Below are 15,524 nucleotides of genomic sequence, written 5' to 3' on the forward strand. Positions count from 1 at the left end.
CTGCCATTCAGCTGAAAACTCTCCCACAAGTTCACATGTTGCCCCCTTGGGATGATCTGCCTCACTGAGAGGCACTTACCTGCCACAAGGACCCTGGAGATGGAACAGTCCACATTGGAAAGACCACCCAGCGCAGCCCAGAGAGATGACTATTCCTGCCCGCTGCAGAGGGGGAGAGCCAGACACAAAGGTCCTTTCCTGTGTGAGGGGGTGATGGCCCAGCCAGGGCTGCATGCCTGGGGCTCCAGCCCCAGCTGCTCCTTCACCTACTCTGTTCTCATGCCCTGTGCGCTTCGTCCCTGTCCCTCTAACTCACCAGGCTCTCTCCTATCACAGCCGGCTACCCGGGGTGCTTTTGTTCCCCCTTCCCCTTGCTAACACCTATTCATTTTCACACCATCCCAGGAATGGCTTCATAGTTAAAAGTACAGGCTCTAAGTTTGGATCTCAGTTCTGCCACTTCCTGGCTGTGTAACCTGGGGCAAGTTACTTAACCTCCCTGTGCCTCGGAGTCCTCATCTGTGTAATGGAGATATGATAGTGACAACTACTAAAATAGTTAGAACAACATTAAGGTTACATTAAGAAATTACATTAAGGAATGTAAATAATACACGTTTAGGAAAGTGCCTAGCACTTAACAAATGTTCAGCAAGTGTGAGCTGTTTTTTATAGCTATTAGGTCAAGTAATTCTTCAAGGAACCCATCCCTGACCCCACTGACCAGATCAGATCCCCCTCTTATCTGCCCTCACATCTTTGAGTCCTTCTGCTTTGAGGTATTTATTACTATTGCATACACTTTCCTGAGTCATTTATGCCAACCTCCCCCTCTCTCTTCTCCATAGCTTTCTGAGAGCGGGCTTCATTTTTTGTTTGTTTATTTTCTTACCTAGAAGAGTACTTGGCATATGGTAGGTAGGTATCCAAGAATGGATGGTGGGGTGGTAGATGGATGGGTCGATGGGTCGATGGGTGGATGGGTGGATGTATGTATGGATGGGTGAATGGGTGGGTGAATGGGTGGGTAGGTAGATGGGTGGATGGGTATGTGGGTGGCTGGGTGGATGGATGGATGGATGAATGGGTGTGTGGATGAGTGTGGGTGGGTAGGTGGATGGTTGAATGGGTAGGTGGATGGATGGGTGGGTATGTGGATGGATGGATGGATGGGTAGGTGGATGGATGGGTGGCTGGGTGGATAGATGGATGGATGAATGGGTGGGTGGATGAATGGGTGGGTATGTGGTTGGATGGATGGGTAGATAGGTGGGTGGTGGGATGGATGCGTGTTTACTATACATAGTTCTTGATGGCAGGTCCTCTACATGCTTCCTTGCTTCTAAACCATACATTTCTTACCTTTTTATCATTTCTTGTTATTTCTTCATTCCCCCTTATTGTATCTTAGTCTTGACAGTGTCAATCAGAGGCTTTGGGTGTGGGAAGATTTCTTTATAGACACTTAATGAGCACTGACTGTGTGCTGAACACAGAGATAGGCTTGATTTTTTTTAAAGTGGAATGACAGGGTCCTTGCTCTTGTGCAGTTTATGATCCAGCTGGGATAGAGAGACACATTAAATTTGGCTGGAACAAAATACCAGAGGTATGGGCGCCTGGGTGGCTCAGTTGGTTAAGCGACTGCCTTCAGCTCGGGTCATGATCCTGGAGTCCCGGGATCGAGTCCCGCATCGGGCTCCCTGCTCGGCGGGGGGTCTGCTTCTCCCTCTGACCCTCTTCCCTCTCGTGCTCTCTGTCTCTCATTCTCTCTCTCTCAAATAAATAAATAAAATCTTAAAAAAAAAAAGAAAACCAGAGGTATAATGGTGGTGCTGAGTGTTGAGCTTTAGGGAAACTCCTGGAAGTTTGGGAGGAGGGTCTGAGGAGGTTTATTATAGGTACATTCCTATATGTGCTTCATAGAGTGGAGCTATGTCTTAAAGGCACCTAGGGGTTGGACTGGGTGATGTTTCCAGCAAAGGCAAGACACAACCTTCATTGCCGGGAGCCAACTGTAAGGAGTTTGCTATGGGCTGGGGCACAGAGCTGTAACTTCCTCCCACAGGACAGAAGCTGCCCTTGCATACAATGATGACCATTTATAGCTTGGGGATTCTCCTTCAGATCCTGACTTAGGATGGCATTGGCACCCTCTTGTGTGAGTAAGGAGTAGTGATGAAGCTCTTACTGAGGACCCTGGGGTCTGGGCAGCCTCTGGATGTGGCTCTTGACCATGATTTAATGCAAACGTTTGTTTGTTGGACATCTGAGTCTTCTTGAACATCATCTAAAAGGACTTAAAGCTCTCTCACCTTATTTAGACATTCTTGCTTCTTCAGAAACTATTGATTTTACTCTAACCATTTAAAGAATTATAACTTGCATTTATATTATGGCACTACATTTTTTTTGTAATGCTGGGGCCAAAAGCTACAGTAAACTAATTTTTAGTTGTAAACTAATTAGTAAACTAATTTTTAATTGCTTTGGGTATCAGTAATCCCTCGTAAACACATACACAGCTGAATCTTCAAAGACTGAGCAAAAGGAGCCTTAATGAAAACCCAAGCCTTCAAGCACAGATAGCATTTGAGAAAAGGGTCTTTGTGGCCTCAAAGAACATTTTGAAACTCTCGCAGTAGTTTGCTCCTTCACTCCCAACACAAACAAGATGGATGATCCTTGACATTTTGTGGAGCGAATTTCCCTTCAAAGTCGGGAGGCCTTCCAGGATAGACCCCATTTCTTTTTATCTCTATAATATTACCACCTCACTTGATCCCTAACTCATAAACATAGACACTAATTTTTCATTCTAGCCCTTCCTTAAGTAGCTTTGAGGCGTTGCAGTACCAGGGATTCCAAACGAATGCCCAACATTTCTAAAACCTTCAGAGAAATTAAACATTTATCCTTGATAAAATTGCAGAGGCCGAAGAGCTTCATTTTTGACTGGGATTAAATCCGCCCCATGGTTGAAAGAGCAAGGGCATGTCTTGTGCTGCTGGCAAACCCTCCTTGGCAGTTGCACATGTCAATTATTAGAAAAGATAGGGAAATTCATCATTAGTTAAGTATAGCTTATTTAGATGAGTAAAATTTTCTAAAACATGGGGTTCATAGGAAGTTAATTATAAAATTTCTTTTTTAAAAAAATTTTATTTGAGAGAGAGAGCATAAGCCGGGGGGGGGGACGGGCAGAGGGGGAGAAGCAGATTTTCGCTGAGCAGAGAGCCTGATGTGTGGCTTGATCCCCGACCCCAAGCTCATGACCTGAGCCAAAAGCAGGTGGTTAGTCAACTGCACCACCTAGGTGCCCCGGTTATAAAATAATTTCTTGATACTCAAATAGAGGATCTCTAAAGACTTTTCGGATTCACTGATTTTAGCTTTAATTTTTCAGTTTTCATTTTTAGTGAGGAAAAAAGAGAAAGTACCAAAAGGGTGTTGTAAACAGTTCCTTTTTAAAGTCTTTTAAGGGTGCCTGGGTGGCTCAGTTTGTTAAGCAACTGCCTTTGGCTCAGGTCATGATCCCGGGGTCCTGGGATTGAGCCCCGCATCGGGCTCCCTGCTCCACAGGAAGCCTACTTCTCCCTCTCCTGCACCCCTGCTTGTGCTCTCTCTCTCTCTTTCTCTCTGACAAATAAATAAAATATTTTAAAAAAAAGTCTTTTAAAAATTCCTTTGATTTTTTTCACTATCCATGCTCCAGCACTGCCTTTTGCCCTCAAATGGACTGCCAATCCTGAGTTTTTCCCTTGCCTGTTCTGTGACCTTCCAGGTATGATTGACAACCTGCTCTCCCCAAATCTCATCGATGGTGCGCTCACCAGACTGGTCCTGGTCAATGCCGTGTATTTTAAGGGTTTGTGGAAATCACGGTTCCAACCCGAGAACACAAAGAAACGTACGTTTGTGGCAGCCGATGGGAAGTCCTATCAAGTGCCCATGCTCGCCCAGCTCTCCGTGTTCCGATGCGGTAAGTATCCACGTGGCCACGCCCCACCAGCGCCCTCACTTTGTCCAAGAACAGCTCTGACTTTGATTTTTTTTAAAAAGGGCAGGGGAATGGAGGGCAGGATTGTTTTAAAGTCCATGGTAAAGTTTTGTATTCTTTACAAAGGTTATGTATTAATACAGCATATAGGCTTTTAGGCAGAAAATTTAAAAAGCAAGGACAGCTCACAAAATATGAAATATAAATAGGCTTTAAGCCTATGAAAGCATTATCAGGTCATCATAAAAGTAAAAATTTGATTCTTTTCCACTTACCAGAGCTACAAACCTTACAAAGATTGACAGAGCCCAGTCGTGGCTCTGGTTGGTGGTTGGGCAGGGAGGATCATGGTGGCTGGACGGAGCTGTGGGATGGGGGACTTCCTCGGAGCCCATGTAGTGATCCCACACCAAGGAATGTAAACTCTGAAGATCATCTCACCCTAGCAAATAAATCAAAGCCAGATACATACGTATAGTGGAACATATGGGATAAATAGATTTAGATTTACATAAGTAGAGAGATGATACAATATAGGGTTGATTTCAGAAAACAAGTTCTAGAACAGCAGATGCTGATTCATCTCATTTACGTAAAATACTTTCTATATATTCCTCCATCTGTGGAGACACATCTTGGAGGATATTCAATAAAATGTGAACGGTGGTAGTATTTCAAGTGATTATTTTTCTTTATTTGAATCTGCAAATTTTTGAAACAAGCACGTGTCAATTTTACGATCCAGAAAACGATGACCAACCCCTGCTGTCATTGCCACAGCATTGATAAACGAAGCCTGGTGATTCTTTTTTTTAAGCCTGGTTTCATCGAAGCAGTTGTCATCCAATTTAAATTGATGCTTTTCCTCTGCAAGTTAGCCTTTGTGTCTCCGATCTGTACCTAGACACATGGGCCCCGAGTACTACCTTGGCATATTCAGTCTGTGTGAGCTCAGTGCTGCTCAGTGTTTCCCCAGCTGCGTGATTCTCTAAGCGAAGGAATGGTTCAGGCCAGGGCTGCAATAAACAAAGTCACTTTCCTTCTTGCTTCTTGTTCATCAAGCTTCTAGGTAAAATTTTGTCATTCCCTCAAATGTTTCTTTACAAGATAATATGTATTTAAAAGCCCTGCAGAAAGATAATGTGCTCAGCAACTGAGAATAATAAAAGCTCCTTTTGCCCAAAAGTCATCCCCTGTTTCCCATGGTAGCCCAGCCCTCCCTACTCCCCGCTGGTGTTGCCAGGAAGACCTCACTGGAACGCCAGCAAAGCCACCAGCTCGTATCTGAAGCAAAGCCCTTTTATTTTAGGTCAATCTTTATACACATTCTCTGTTCTAATAAAACAACTAAAAGTGAAGGGCCTTCAGTGATTTTATGTTTCTGTTGCTGGAAAATAAATGTCAGTAGTGAAAGATTAAAATGCAAGGATCCTGTAGACATTCCTATGAAACACGAATATGTTTGTTTTTACAGGAATGGAACATCTTTTCTGGATTATAGAGTATGTTCCTAGAGAAGGAGTTCCATATCCGGGTAGCTTTTCCATTGAGAACCGGTTTGTCTAAGAGTGTATGTGTGTGTGTTACAGAAAGTAATGCACAAATGCATTCTTGTTGTCAAGGATTCTAACCGCGTAGAACCACAGTAAGCTGGATGCCTTCCCTCCATCTTCCCTGAGTCATGCCTTCCCTTCTCCATCCTCTTTCCCCCTGTTCTGAGGCCTCAGGAGTCTGCATCGGGGCTCCCCGCCTCCCGTTGAGTTGGCTGTGGGGTGAACTAGCAGGTGATAGGACTGCGGGAGGCGAGGGTTTGGGGCACTGACTTCCAGGCCCTCCCTGTGGTCCCCAGGGCTGCCGCATCCCGGTGAAAAGGGTCTCCCCTCCTGAGCAGGTGTGGCCAAGAGCACTTTCTCTCTGGGTCACCATGCCGCCCTCCCTGCTCCCAGCCTACATTTGATAATGTTTGTAGCCCAAGGTACTCTCCTGAATGGCTTCTCTGTTCTCTAGCCATGCTTTATAAGAACTCTCATCATTAAGCTCCTTTTCAGTGACCCAGTGATCCTGTCTCTTCCTATCGGACCCTTACTGGTCTGCACTGAATTCAGAACAGAAGGAACCCCCAGCTCTCCGCTGTTCTCGTTCCCTCACGGTAAACACAGTGGACAGCCACTGTCCTTGCCCTCCTCCCTGCGCCTTTCACGGGGGTTGACTGAGTAACCCATTCGCTTCCTGGGCTGGGCCACAGAGCTCACGGGGGTCCCACGTTCCCTGGTTTCCCTCTTGGGCCAGCACAGCAGCTTCTCACAGTGAGACAGGGCACATCTGTCTTGTTGCATCTGTGAGGACAGCATAGCAGCTATTTGTTTTCGTGACCACAGACTGCTTAGCTGGTCACCCCCTCGCTGCCTGTTGCCAGTCTGGCCAGCACGACCAGCCAGCGCTCAGAGATGGGCCATTGCTGCTGAACTCAGAGTCCACCCTGCCCACTCACACGACCTCAGCAGCAACCCCCCCCCCCCCCCCCCCCATCGCAGGTGTTCTGGGCCTCACCATGCCCCCTCAGCCCCTTTGTAGAAACATTGCATTCCTTGTATCTGTCTTCCAGACCATCCCCCCCAAGACGCTGTCAAGACCTTGGAGAAGATTCACTTAGTAACGTTAAGAAGAGAGGGTGTTAAATGAAAGAGCAGGGGAAAACCCTTCTGACTATGTCCCATAAACTAGAAGCACTTTGAGGATAGAAATTCTTCTAATTAATTAAAAAAAAAAGGACTTGAAATTTTTTTTTTTAGAAGTGTATTTCTTTTTTTTTTTTTTTTAAGATTTTTTTTATTCATGAGAGACAGAGAGAGAGAGGCAGAGGCAGAGGGAGAAGCAGGCTACCCAAGGAGCAGGGAGCCCAATGCGGGACTCGATCCTAGAACCCTGGGATCAAAACCTGAGCCGAGGGCAGATGCCCAACTGACTGAGCCACCCAGGCGCCCAGAAGTGTATTTCATGCCCATTGCAAAATCTACAAATAAAACATTGTAATGAGGCAGAAAGTAAATGTTCTCCTATAACTCCATTTCCTAGCATAAGAACCCCTATTTAAGTGGTAGGTATATAATTTGAGACCTTTTCTATGGGTATATGTCTGTGAATATGTCTGTGAATATGTCTGTGAAACTTTTTTGCATACATAGGATTGCCCTGTAATTTCTATTCTGTAATCTGCTGTATACATTAGATAGTGTATTGTGGAAAACTTTGTTAATCCATGTGGATTTATTTCATCCTTTTATCAGCTGTACAACATTCCATGGCATAATGTATTATAATATCCTATGGATATTGTTATTATATATATTATTACATTTTTCCTGTAATAAACACTTCAGCGAGCATTCTTGTACATAAATCTTTAGAAACTCAGAATTTATAAAGGTACTTTCATTGGATAGGAATTGCTGAGTCCAAAGTTGTTATAATTTTTTTGATTTTATGGTTATGAGTTTAGGCATAAAACACTTTATTTTGAAAGAAGACCACAAAGAATTCCAAATATATGTATATATGTAGGTATATATAAATATATATATGAATATACAGTATATTTCAAGCTTCCACTCTCCTCTGAGCTTCCAACTCATACCTACCTATCCAAATTACCTCTCTACTTGGTTGTCTATTAAGTTTTAGTTCCATAGATGAAATATATTATTGTCCTCACCCATCTGGTTCTCCCGCCATGTTCCTTAGCTCAACAAATGGCACCTATCCGCACCCAGTTGCTTAAACCACACCTTCTTCCCCTTCAGCTCTCCCCAGACCCCCTTTGCATTTCAGCTAGAATATGGACCACCACTACATGCACTGGATCTGGTTTTTGTTTTCAAATCTGTATTTCAATTTCTTCTGAAGTATAGCTGAAACAATTCTCCAGGAGCCCAGGAAATCCATAAAACTACTTGTAGTAGAAGGTAATTGGAGGGGTTTTCATCTGTAAAGGTTTCCTGATGTTCAATATTTAAAATATTCTTTCTGATTTTAGGGGCCAAGAGGAGTTCTTAACATTTTAATGAGTCTAGTTACTTCCTCCCTTGTAGAATTTAAAGAAGGGGTCAGAGTCTTTAGGGGGCTTTCCAGAAAATTTGGATCATCCTCAAAGTACCACTTACAGAAAGTTCTAAATCTTCTCCATGTTTTTAATACTTGGTTCTTTGCCTGTTACTTCTCATTAAAGGTTTTGTTGATCCCCCTTCATCCAAGAGAAAAGATTTCTCTTCCCTTCTAATCTATTTCCTACTTTCCAGCATGAATGAATCCTGCTTCATTCACATTTTTCTATACTCCAGCATCAATGCTCATTAAAGAACACTCCGTCTACGTCCCAGATGTTGAAGCGTGGAGAACCTGGGCGGGACCTTTTAACGGAAAGGTATCTGGGTCAAAGACAGGCTCCCTGCTCTGACACAAGGCTCCAGATCCCCATCCTTGCTTGATTCATTCTGCCCTGGAGCTGTGCCCATTGCAGCAGCTGTGGTTTCTCTTGGTGGATTGAGGCTGCATTTCAACTTTTTGAGCAGTGACCGAGCACTCAAGAAAAAACGCATTTTGCAAAGCTTCTTCCATCAGTAGATGAAAGTTTTTACTATGTGCAAACCTCTGTGCTGAGCACTGTACTGCTTGTATTGTCTCATTGAATTTTCACAGCAACCCTGTAAGCCAGGCACTGTTACCCCATTTTATAGATGAAGAAACTAAGACTTGGAGTTAAGCCACTTGCCCAAGACCCAGAGCTAGTGCGTCAGAAGAGGCAGGATTTGAACCCAGATTCTAGAACTCCAGATCTAGTGTGTTCAACCTCAGCCTTTGTCCTCTGTGAGAAGACACTGAGAAAAGCAGCCCTTTAGTGATCAGGTTAGGAGAGGAGGAGGGGGTGTGTACAGAGGCATCCTAGCCAACATTTGCCATCAGATCCTGTGATCAGAAGCAGAAGTGGGGCCAGGGAGAAACGAATCATCGGGCAAATGTGAGTGGGTACAAAATACTTAGTGGTTATTCATATTACTGATCAGTTAATGGTGTATCCAGTGGAGGGTGCCTGGGTGGCTCAGTCAGTTAAGTGGGTGCCTTCAGCTCTGGTCATGATCCCAGGGTCCTGGGATTGAGCCCCACATCGGGCTCCCTGCTCAGCAGGGAGTCTGCTTCTCTATCTGCCCCTTTCCCCTGCTCGTGATCTCTCTCTCTCAAATAAATAAAAATCTTAAAAAAAAAAAATGATGTATTCAGTGGAGGCTGGATTCACTGGTGGAGGTAGAAGCTGTCTCCCCAACTGGGAAACACACCCCAGCTCGTAATTTTTCATTATTCATGACCCTGATTCTTCTTATCACAACAGTAAATGTTTCTAGAAGTGGTTAACAGATGCCTCCAGGTCCTTATTTCATGCCCTGGAGCAAATCATTAATTAACCTCTTCCCAAACCACACAGTTTCTAGAACAGCGCTGCCAGGGTTGGGGCCTCCTATTTTCTTTGAAGATTAAAGGGCTCATTAGGAAGTGGTATTTTTTCTGACTCTCCCATTGGTTTTTCAGTTTCTGCCCAGGCCATTTTATTACACAAGGTAAAAGGAAACTTAAAGAGTCCCGTCTTTGATTCTCAGGCAGCCCCAGGACAGAAGCGACCTTGAGTGACAGTCTCTAGGCATCTGGAGCCAGGCTGGGTGGCTCAGGGTTACTGAGCGGCCCCTCAGGCAAATGCAGCAGGATGGGAACGGGATATACTGAGCACCCCCCAAATTGCCCACAGTTTGCTTCCTGAAGGAGAAACTCAAATGTCATCCTGTCATGTCACATATTCTAATAGCGTTGCTATTCTTTATCATATTTTATAGCTAAAAGTGTTCGTTATGTAACAAAGACAAAGAAAGTTCACAGTCTCTCTCCCTCTCTGCCTCCCTGCCAACCCCCCACCCGTGGAGAACTGGCTTATTGAAGTTCCCTGTCTAACATGCGATGACTGGCAGAGGTCGTCCCCGGAGAAAAGACAAGTGAAAACCATGAGAGAAACTCGCTTTCTCTTCTCTCTTTTTCTTAAATGCATTGTTCTTCTGGGTCGTCTAGAGCAGGGGGAGGAGGTGGAAGGGGCCAGGCCCTGCTAAGCGCCTTACATATTTTTCTCATTTAATCGTCACAGTGACCCTGTGAGGGGCGTCCTTTTAATGTCCCTGACGTCTCCACTCTCCGTAGTAAGAGGCACGCAGAGGCTAAGTGCCTCACCAACATCACTGTGTTCTTAAAAAGTCTGAAGTGCTTAATAAACCATTTCAGAGATCCGCCAGATCTAGAAATGCTGGCTTTCCATTTGCATAGTCAGTTTTAATAAGTCTCTCATTACATGCCTAATGTAAAGGTCTCACGGGATCCTAAGGCACGCTCCGTGGAAGACTCTTTCCCGGGGAGCCAGGGGCCTCCTTGGGCCCCATACCCCTGAGCTGCTCCTCCGGCTGGGGCCTTCATGAGCACACTAGCACCAGCTCTGACCAGTAGCACACAGTTGTGCTGCTCAGCTGCTGAATGTTTTGAATGTTTTACATGGAATAAAAGGGTTCTAGGAGCAAATGAGTTCAGGAAACCTGGGGATAGCTGAACAGCTCTCCTTCAGAACATCTCAGAGCCTATACAGCACTGGTGTATATGATGAAGCTGCAAGAAGAATCAGTCCAGTGCTTCCTAAACTAACTGGGATATGGAATCTCTTTGTCTACTGGGCGACATACAGGTTGTGTGTTCCCCAGACCGCCATTTTGAGAAGTGCTGGTCTAAATTGTTTTCAGGTTTCCATTAGTAAGTACAAATATCATAAGGTATCTAAAAGCTGTAAGGACAGTTACTGGAATGGGTGAAGAGTGAGTAGGGAGTCGGGGTAGTGGAGAAGGAAGGTCATCGTTGGCATTAGACGTATTGAGTCTGAGTCCTGGCGTTCCACTTCTTTAGCCCACGTGTCCCTTGGCAAGTTACTTAATTTCTCTAATTGTAGCCTCCCCAGCTATGAAATAGGGCTGCTTGTACTACCTCATGGGGCGCTGTAGCTTCTAAATGTGTTGAAGTGGTTGGCAGGGGACCTAAACAATGGAGCTGTTCATCCCGTTCTCCTTTCTCTTCACATGCTCACATAGGCTCAGCCAAAAGAACCATTCTCAGGCAGTTCAAATTCATTCCTTTATTCACATGATAAGGGTCAGCTTCTTGCAAAGCACTGTATTCTAAGTGCCTCATGATCTAGTTCAATTCAACTCAACAGAATTAATGTTATTTTAGTGACGCCCAAAGGCATTATGTTAAGACATGTCAAAATTGAAGAAAGATAATTCTTTACCAGGGAAAGAAGAAACAAGTGTCTCTTTATCCTCCTAAGGAAACTATATTTGGAAAAGAGAAGTTTTTAAACTGAACCGCCGTCTTCCCTCTGAAGCTACCCATATGATCAGCAAACACTCATGCCACTTCTAGAAGTCATCAGGGATACACTGAACCTGCCTCTGATTTCTTTAGGGTCTACAAGCACCCCCAACGATTTATGGTACAACTTCATTGAACTGCCCTACCACGGGGAAAGCATCAGCATGCTGATTGCCTTGCCAACCGAGAGCTCCACCCCGTTGTCGGCCATCATCCCTCACATCAGCACCAAGACCATAGACAGCTGGATGAGCACCATGGTGCCCAAGAGGGTACAGGTCATCTTGCCCAAGTAAGTGGTCCCTCTCCCTGAAGAGGAAATAGTGGGAGTGCTCAGTCCCTGGTAGCAATACCAGACAGCATGAGGCTAGGAAAGGCACAACCTAAATCCTAGAGCCTGATTTACTTTCCAGAAATTGCATGGTGGGAATACAAGGCTCTGCTTTTGTAGAAACTTCCCCCCAACCCCCCAACTCCTGTGCCTCTCATGCAGCAGGAGAATGATAATGGGGAGGGCAGGAAAGAAGGCCTGGCTTCTGAGTCTCCACAAGACCTCAAGCTCCTTATACCATTTTGAGGGCTTTTAACATATTTAATTTTCTTCAAAAGACTGAAAAACACATGTATAACTGTATAGTAAAGGTTAGTCATGTTTCTGGTATTTTGATAAGGAGTTTCATTTTAGTCTTCTTAAGTTTTAGCTGGAAGTTCCTGAAGACCAAGGTCCAAAAGCTAGGTGGTAAGGAAATATTTTGAAACCATCCAGGCAGAATTCTTACATTAGTATCATACTATGGCAGTTCTTTATTGCACCCTAAAAGTATAATGTTGGTGGAATTTGAACTGTTATGACTTGAAACCAAGGGGAAAATAATCCCAAATTCTGCCTGAATCCTAAATTTCTAACAGTTCAGAGGATGCTTTATACCCAGACCCGTGAAAGAGGCAGTAAATGTCCCCCATCTGTGATCGTGTCGCCAGTACCCAGAGCTTTAAACCAGCCACATCTCAGGGTGGGAAAGATACCTTCCAGTTCTAATAGCTCTTAATTCTCCAGTCACTAAGTTAAGTATAATCCGATGAATCCATTCATAATAAGTATTGGTATCCTCCCAAGATTTTTTTTATTGTGAAGTGAGCTTTCATGTAGGCAGTGCTTGATATAAATGAAGAAGATGGTAGGTTGACATTATAGGTAAAGCGCAATTATAACAGTAAAATCATCAGAGCCCATCTGTGATGAAAATCTGCTCACTACCCTGATCGCTCTTCCACCAAATGGGAGAAAGCCTGGTAAAACATCCTCTGATGATAGGTTTAATAGCTGACATTTACATAAGTGTGGCTCTAAGGCCAGGTAAGTCACAAGTATCCAAGAAACTCTTGTGACACCCAAATAGAATGGATGCATTGTCACCAATTCCTAATGTTGGTTCCCATTTTCATAGTAAAATGCTTTCAAAATCCCAACAAGAAGGAGCAGGAATGTGTCTCCTCTCTTTTGACCATCCCCAATATGGCAGCCACCGTGATGTTTGGTTGGTTAGAAATGGGGAAGAACTGTAGATATTCCAGTCACTGTTCCAGATATACCCCCATCAGCGAGAGGGAAAGTGTTTCTGCAGATCTCCCTAAGAATTGGAAAGGGGAGCCTGTAGCACATGACAGGGAGGCCACCCTTGTTTGCTGCGACAGTGTACTGCTCATTTTGCCAGCTAAGTGTTTGAGAGATGAGTTGTTCTCTACTTAGATCTTGGAACTACAATTTCAGATACAATGTAGATTGGTGTTTGGAGCATACTTAAAAAGGAATCAGTTTATCAACACTTCCCCACCGGCACTGATTATATCATTTTACATTGCTTATGGTATAATGATTTTCCCTTATCTTCTCCTTTCCTGCTAGGTTCACAGCCGTAGCACAAACAGACCTGAAGGAGCCCCTGAAAGCTCTTGGCATCACTGAGATGTTTGATCCATCAAAAGCAAATTTTGCAAAAATAACAAGTATGTTCAATTTAAAACTTAGTCTTAAACTTGAAGACTGTGTTACAAACTGGGTCTCTGATTTGTTCAGAAAGAAAAGATCAGGGGTGCTTGGATGGCTCAGTCCATCAAGCGTCCAGCTCTTGATTTCCACTCAGATCATGATCTCAGGGTCGTGGGATCGAGCCCCACAGCAGGCACTGCACTTAGCGGGGAGTCTATTTAAGCTTATCGCGCTCTCTCTCTCTCTCTCTCTCCCTCCCTCTGCCCCTCCCCCTGCTCTCTTTCTCTCTCTCAAATAAATAAATCAATCTTTAAAATTAAAAGAAAGAGTGAAAGAAAAGATCAAGATTAGGAGTATGCTGCCCTGAAACTCTCCAAGATTTAACCTGATTTATCACCAAATGATGCTGTTTATCCTCAATCATCTAAATTAGCAGAAATCATTCATTCCTGTGTTTCACGTGTACATTTCATGTGAGGCCCAAGTGACTCTACAGTTAAAGAAGACCTTCGTGTATCGTCTTTATTACTTACGAATTTAGCTCCTTAAGTAGTCTTTCTTTTTCAAACGCAAACTATTCCCCCTGTGTTTGAAGAATCAAGATTTTTAAACTCTCAGACACTTGCTTCCATTAAGCAATAGGCATGCACCATATCCAGATACGTATTTTGGCATTTAATGCCCATTAATCCGAAATAGTATAAATTTGGAGGGCTCTGATTGGAACCTTTCTTTGCCAAAGCATCTAGGACGCAGCTGGTATCCTATTGCTTCATTTGCCAATATATGTACCTTTTCCTAGAGTTATATTCCTGGTGAATATAACTCAGTTCTTGGTCCTTTTAATTTGGAGCACAGCAACCTCCTTCCAAAGAAAAGTCATGGCTTAAACATTATTTGTACTCCTTTTGTGTTTTTCCCCTTGAAATTCATTGCTGACCTCAATGGCCTGCAGGTAAACACCTGTGTTCCCGTCCTTGGGCTACACACGGCATCCCTGGTGAACTTGCAGCTGTAGGGATATTCTGACGCTCTTTCATTCTTGGATAACCAAACTCATCCCCAGTCCAGCAGCCTGAGCATCACCTGGGAGCTTGTTTGAAGGGCACAATCTTGGGTCTCACTCAGACCTACTGAATCAGAATCATTTTAGCAGGATTCCTCGGCCCAGTGACGTTAGAGAGCATGGTTTCAACCTGCATGTTCCCCTCCAAGGTTCTCTTCTGTGGCCCACCTCCTACACCGTGGCCCACCTCCTACACCGTGGCCACAGGAAGTTCAGAGGTGCTCAGAAGGAGGACCAGGTGTCTGAAATTCTCCTGAGATCTTATGCTTAACCTTCCAGTGACTTGCACCCTGCAGACATCCCTCTCATTCCCCATTGGTCATATTAGAGCCCAGCATCTGTGCTGTTGAAAACCCACTTTTCCCCCTTTGCTTCCAGATCTATGTCCCATCAAAGCTATCATTAACTTTTATTTGCATTCTCCTCCAATGCCGAGGCCAGTGGGTATTGCTGGAGTGATAAGGCTTTGCTGAGAAGGAAAGTGAATTCACTAGAAGGTTCCAGAGGCACAATTGCCTTTCTGAGTCTTGTTCTAAACCCTTCTTACATTCAACAGTCTTCTCATTAATACGGACTTGAGATGACTGGCTTTTGTTGTGAAAAGCCACTAACCAGCCATATGACCTGAGGGCAGATTTCTTAACCCTCTGGGCCTCAGTTTCCCCATCCGTAAAGACCATCTGAAATGGCCTTTCTGGATCTGACATTCTGTCCTTTACAAATAATATTACTGCCTTACTTCTTCTGGAAAACTGGACTTCCTTTTTAAAGCTCTGCTCTTTTTATTTTTTTTATGCAATGCTGAGTGATCAGAGTTGAATTGATAGAGGTACTGACACATTCAGGGTCGGTGAATCCCTCCTCAGAAGTGATATCGCAGTTCGCTTAGCAGAGACTGAAATTCACGGCAGGTGACCGTCACCCTACAGCCTTCAATCACCAGACTGTAAGAGGTCACTTCTCCTGACACCTTTTAAGAACTGGAATTTGCCATGGATTTGAAGTTACTTCCCCAGCCAAAT

General features: G+C 44.2%; 1 protein-coding gene across 3 annotated transcripts in view; it reads left to right on the forward strand.

The window, feature by feature from the left end:
* The window catches only part of SERPINE2 (serpin family E member 2), a 59,956-nt gene that overhangs the window by 39,472 nt on the left and 4,960 nt on the right, over positions 1–15,524 (forward strand). For all 3 annotated transcript variants that reach the window (XM_073877987.1, XM_025890738.2, XM_073877982.1), the window contains 3 exons: positions 3,785–3,982; positions 11,540–11,738; positions 13,353–13,453. In XM_073877987.1, coding sequence (XP_073734088.1) covers positions 3,785–3,982; positions 11,540–11,738; positions 13,353–13,453 — 498 coding nt within the window. The remainder of the gene's footprint in view (positions 1–3,784; positions 3,983–11,539; positions 11,739–13,352; positions 13,454–15,524) is intronic.

This window comes from Callorhinus ursinus, unplaced genomic scaffold (assembly GCF_003265705.2).
Source record: "Callorhinus ursinus isolate GAN/ISIS: 27379988/994484 unplaced genomic scaffold, GSC_fseal_2.0 scaffold2, whole genome shotgun sequence".
Classification (NCBI taxonomy): domain Eukaryota; kingdom Metazoa; phylum Chordata; class Mammalia; order Carnivora; family Otariidae; genus Callorhinus; species Callorhinus ursinus.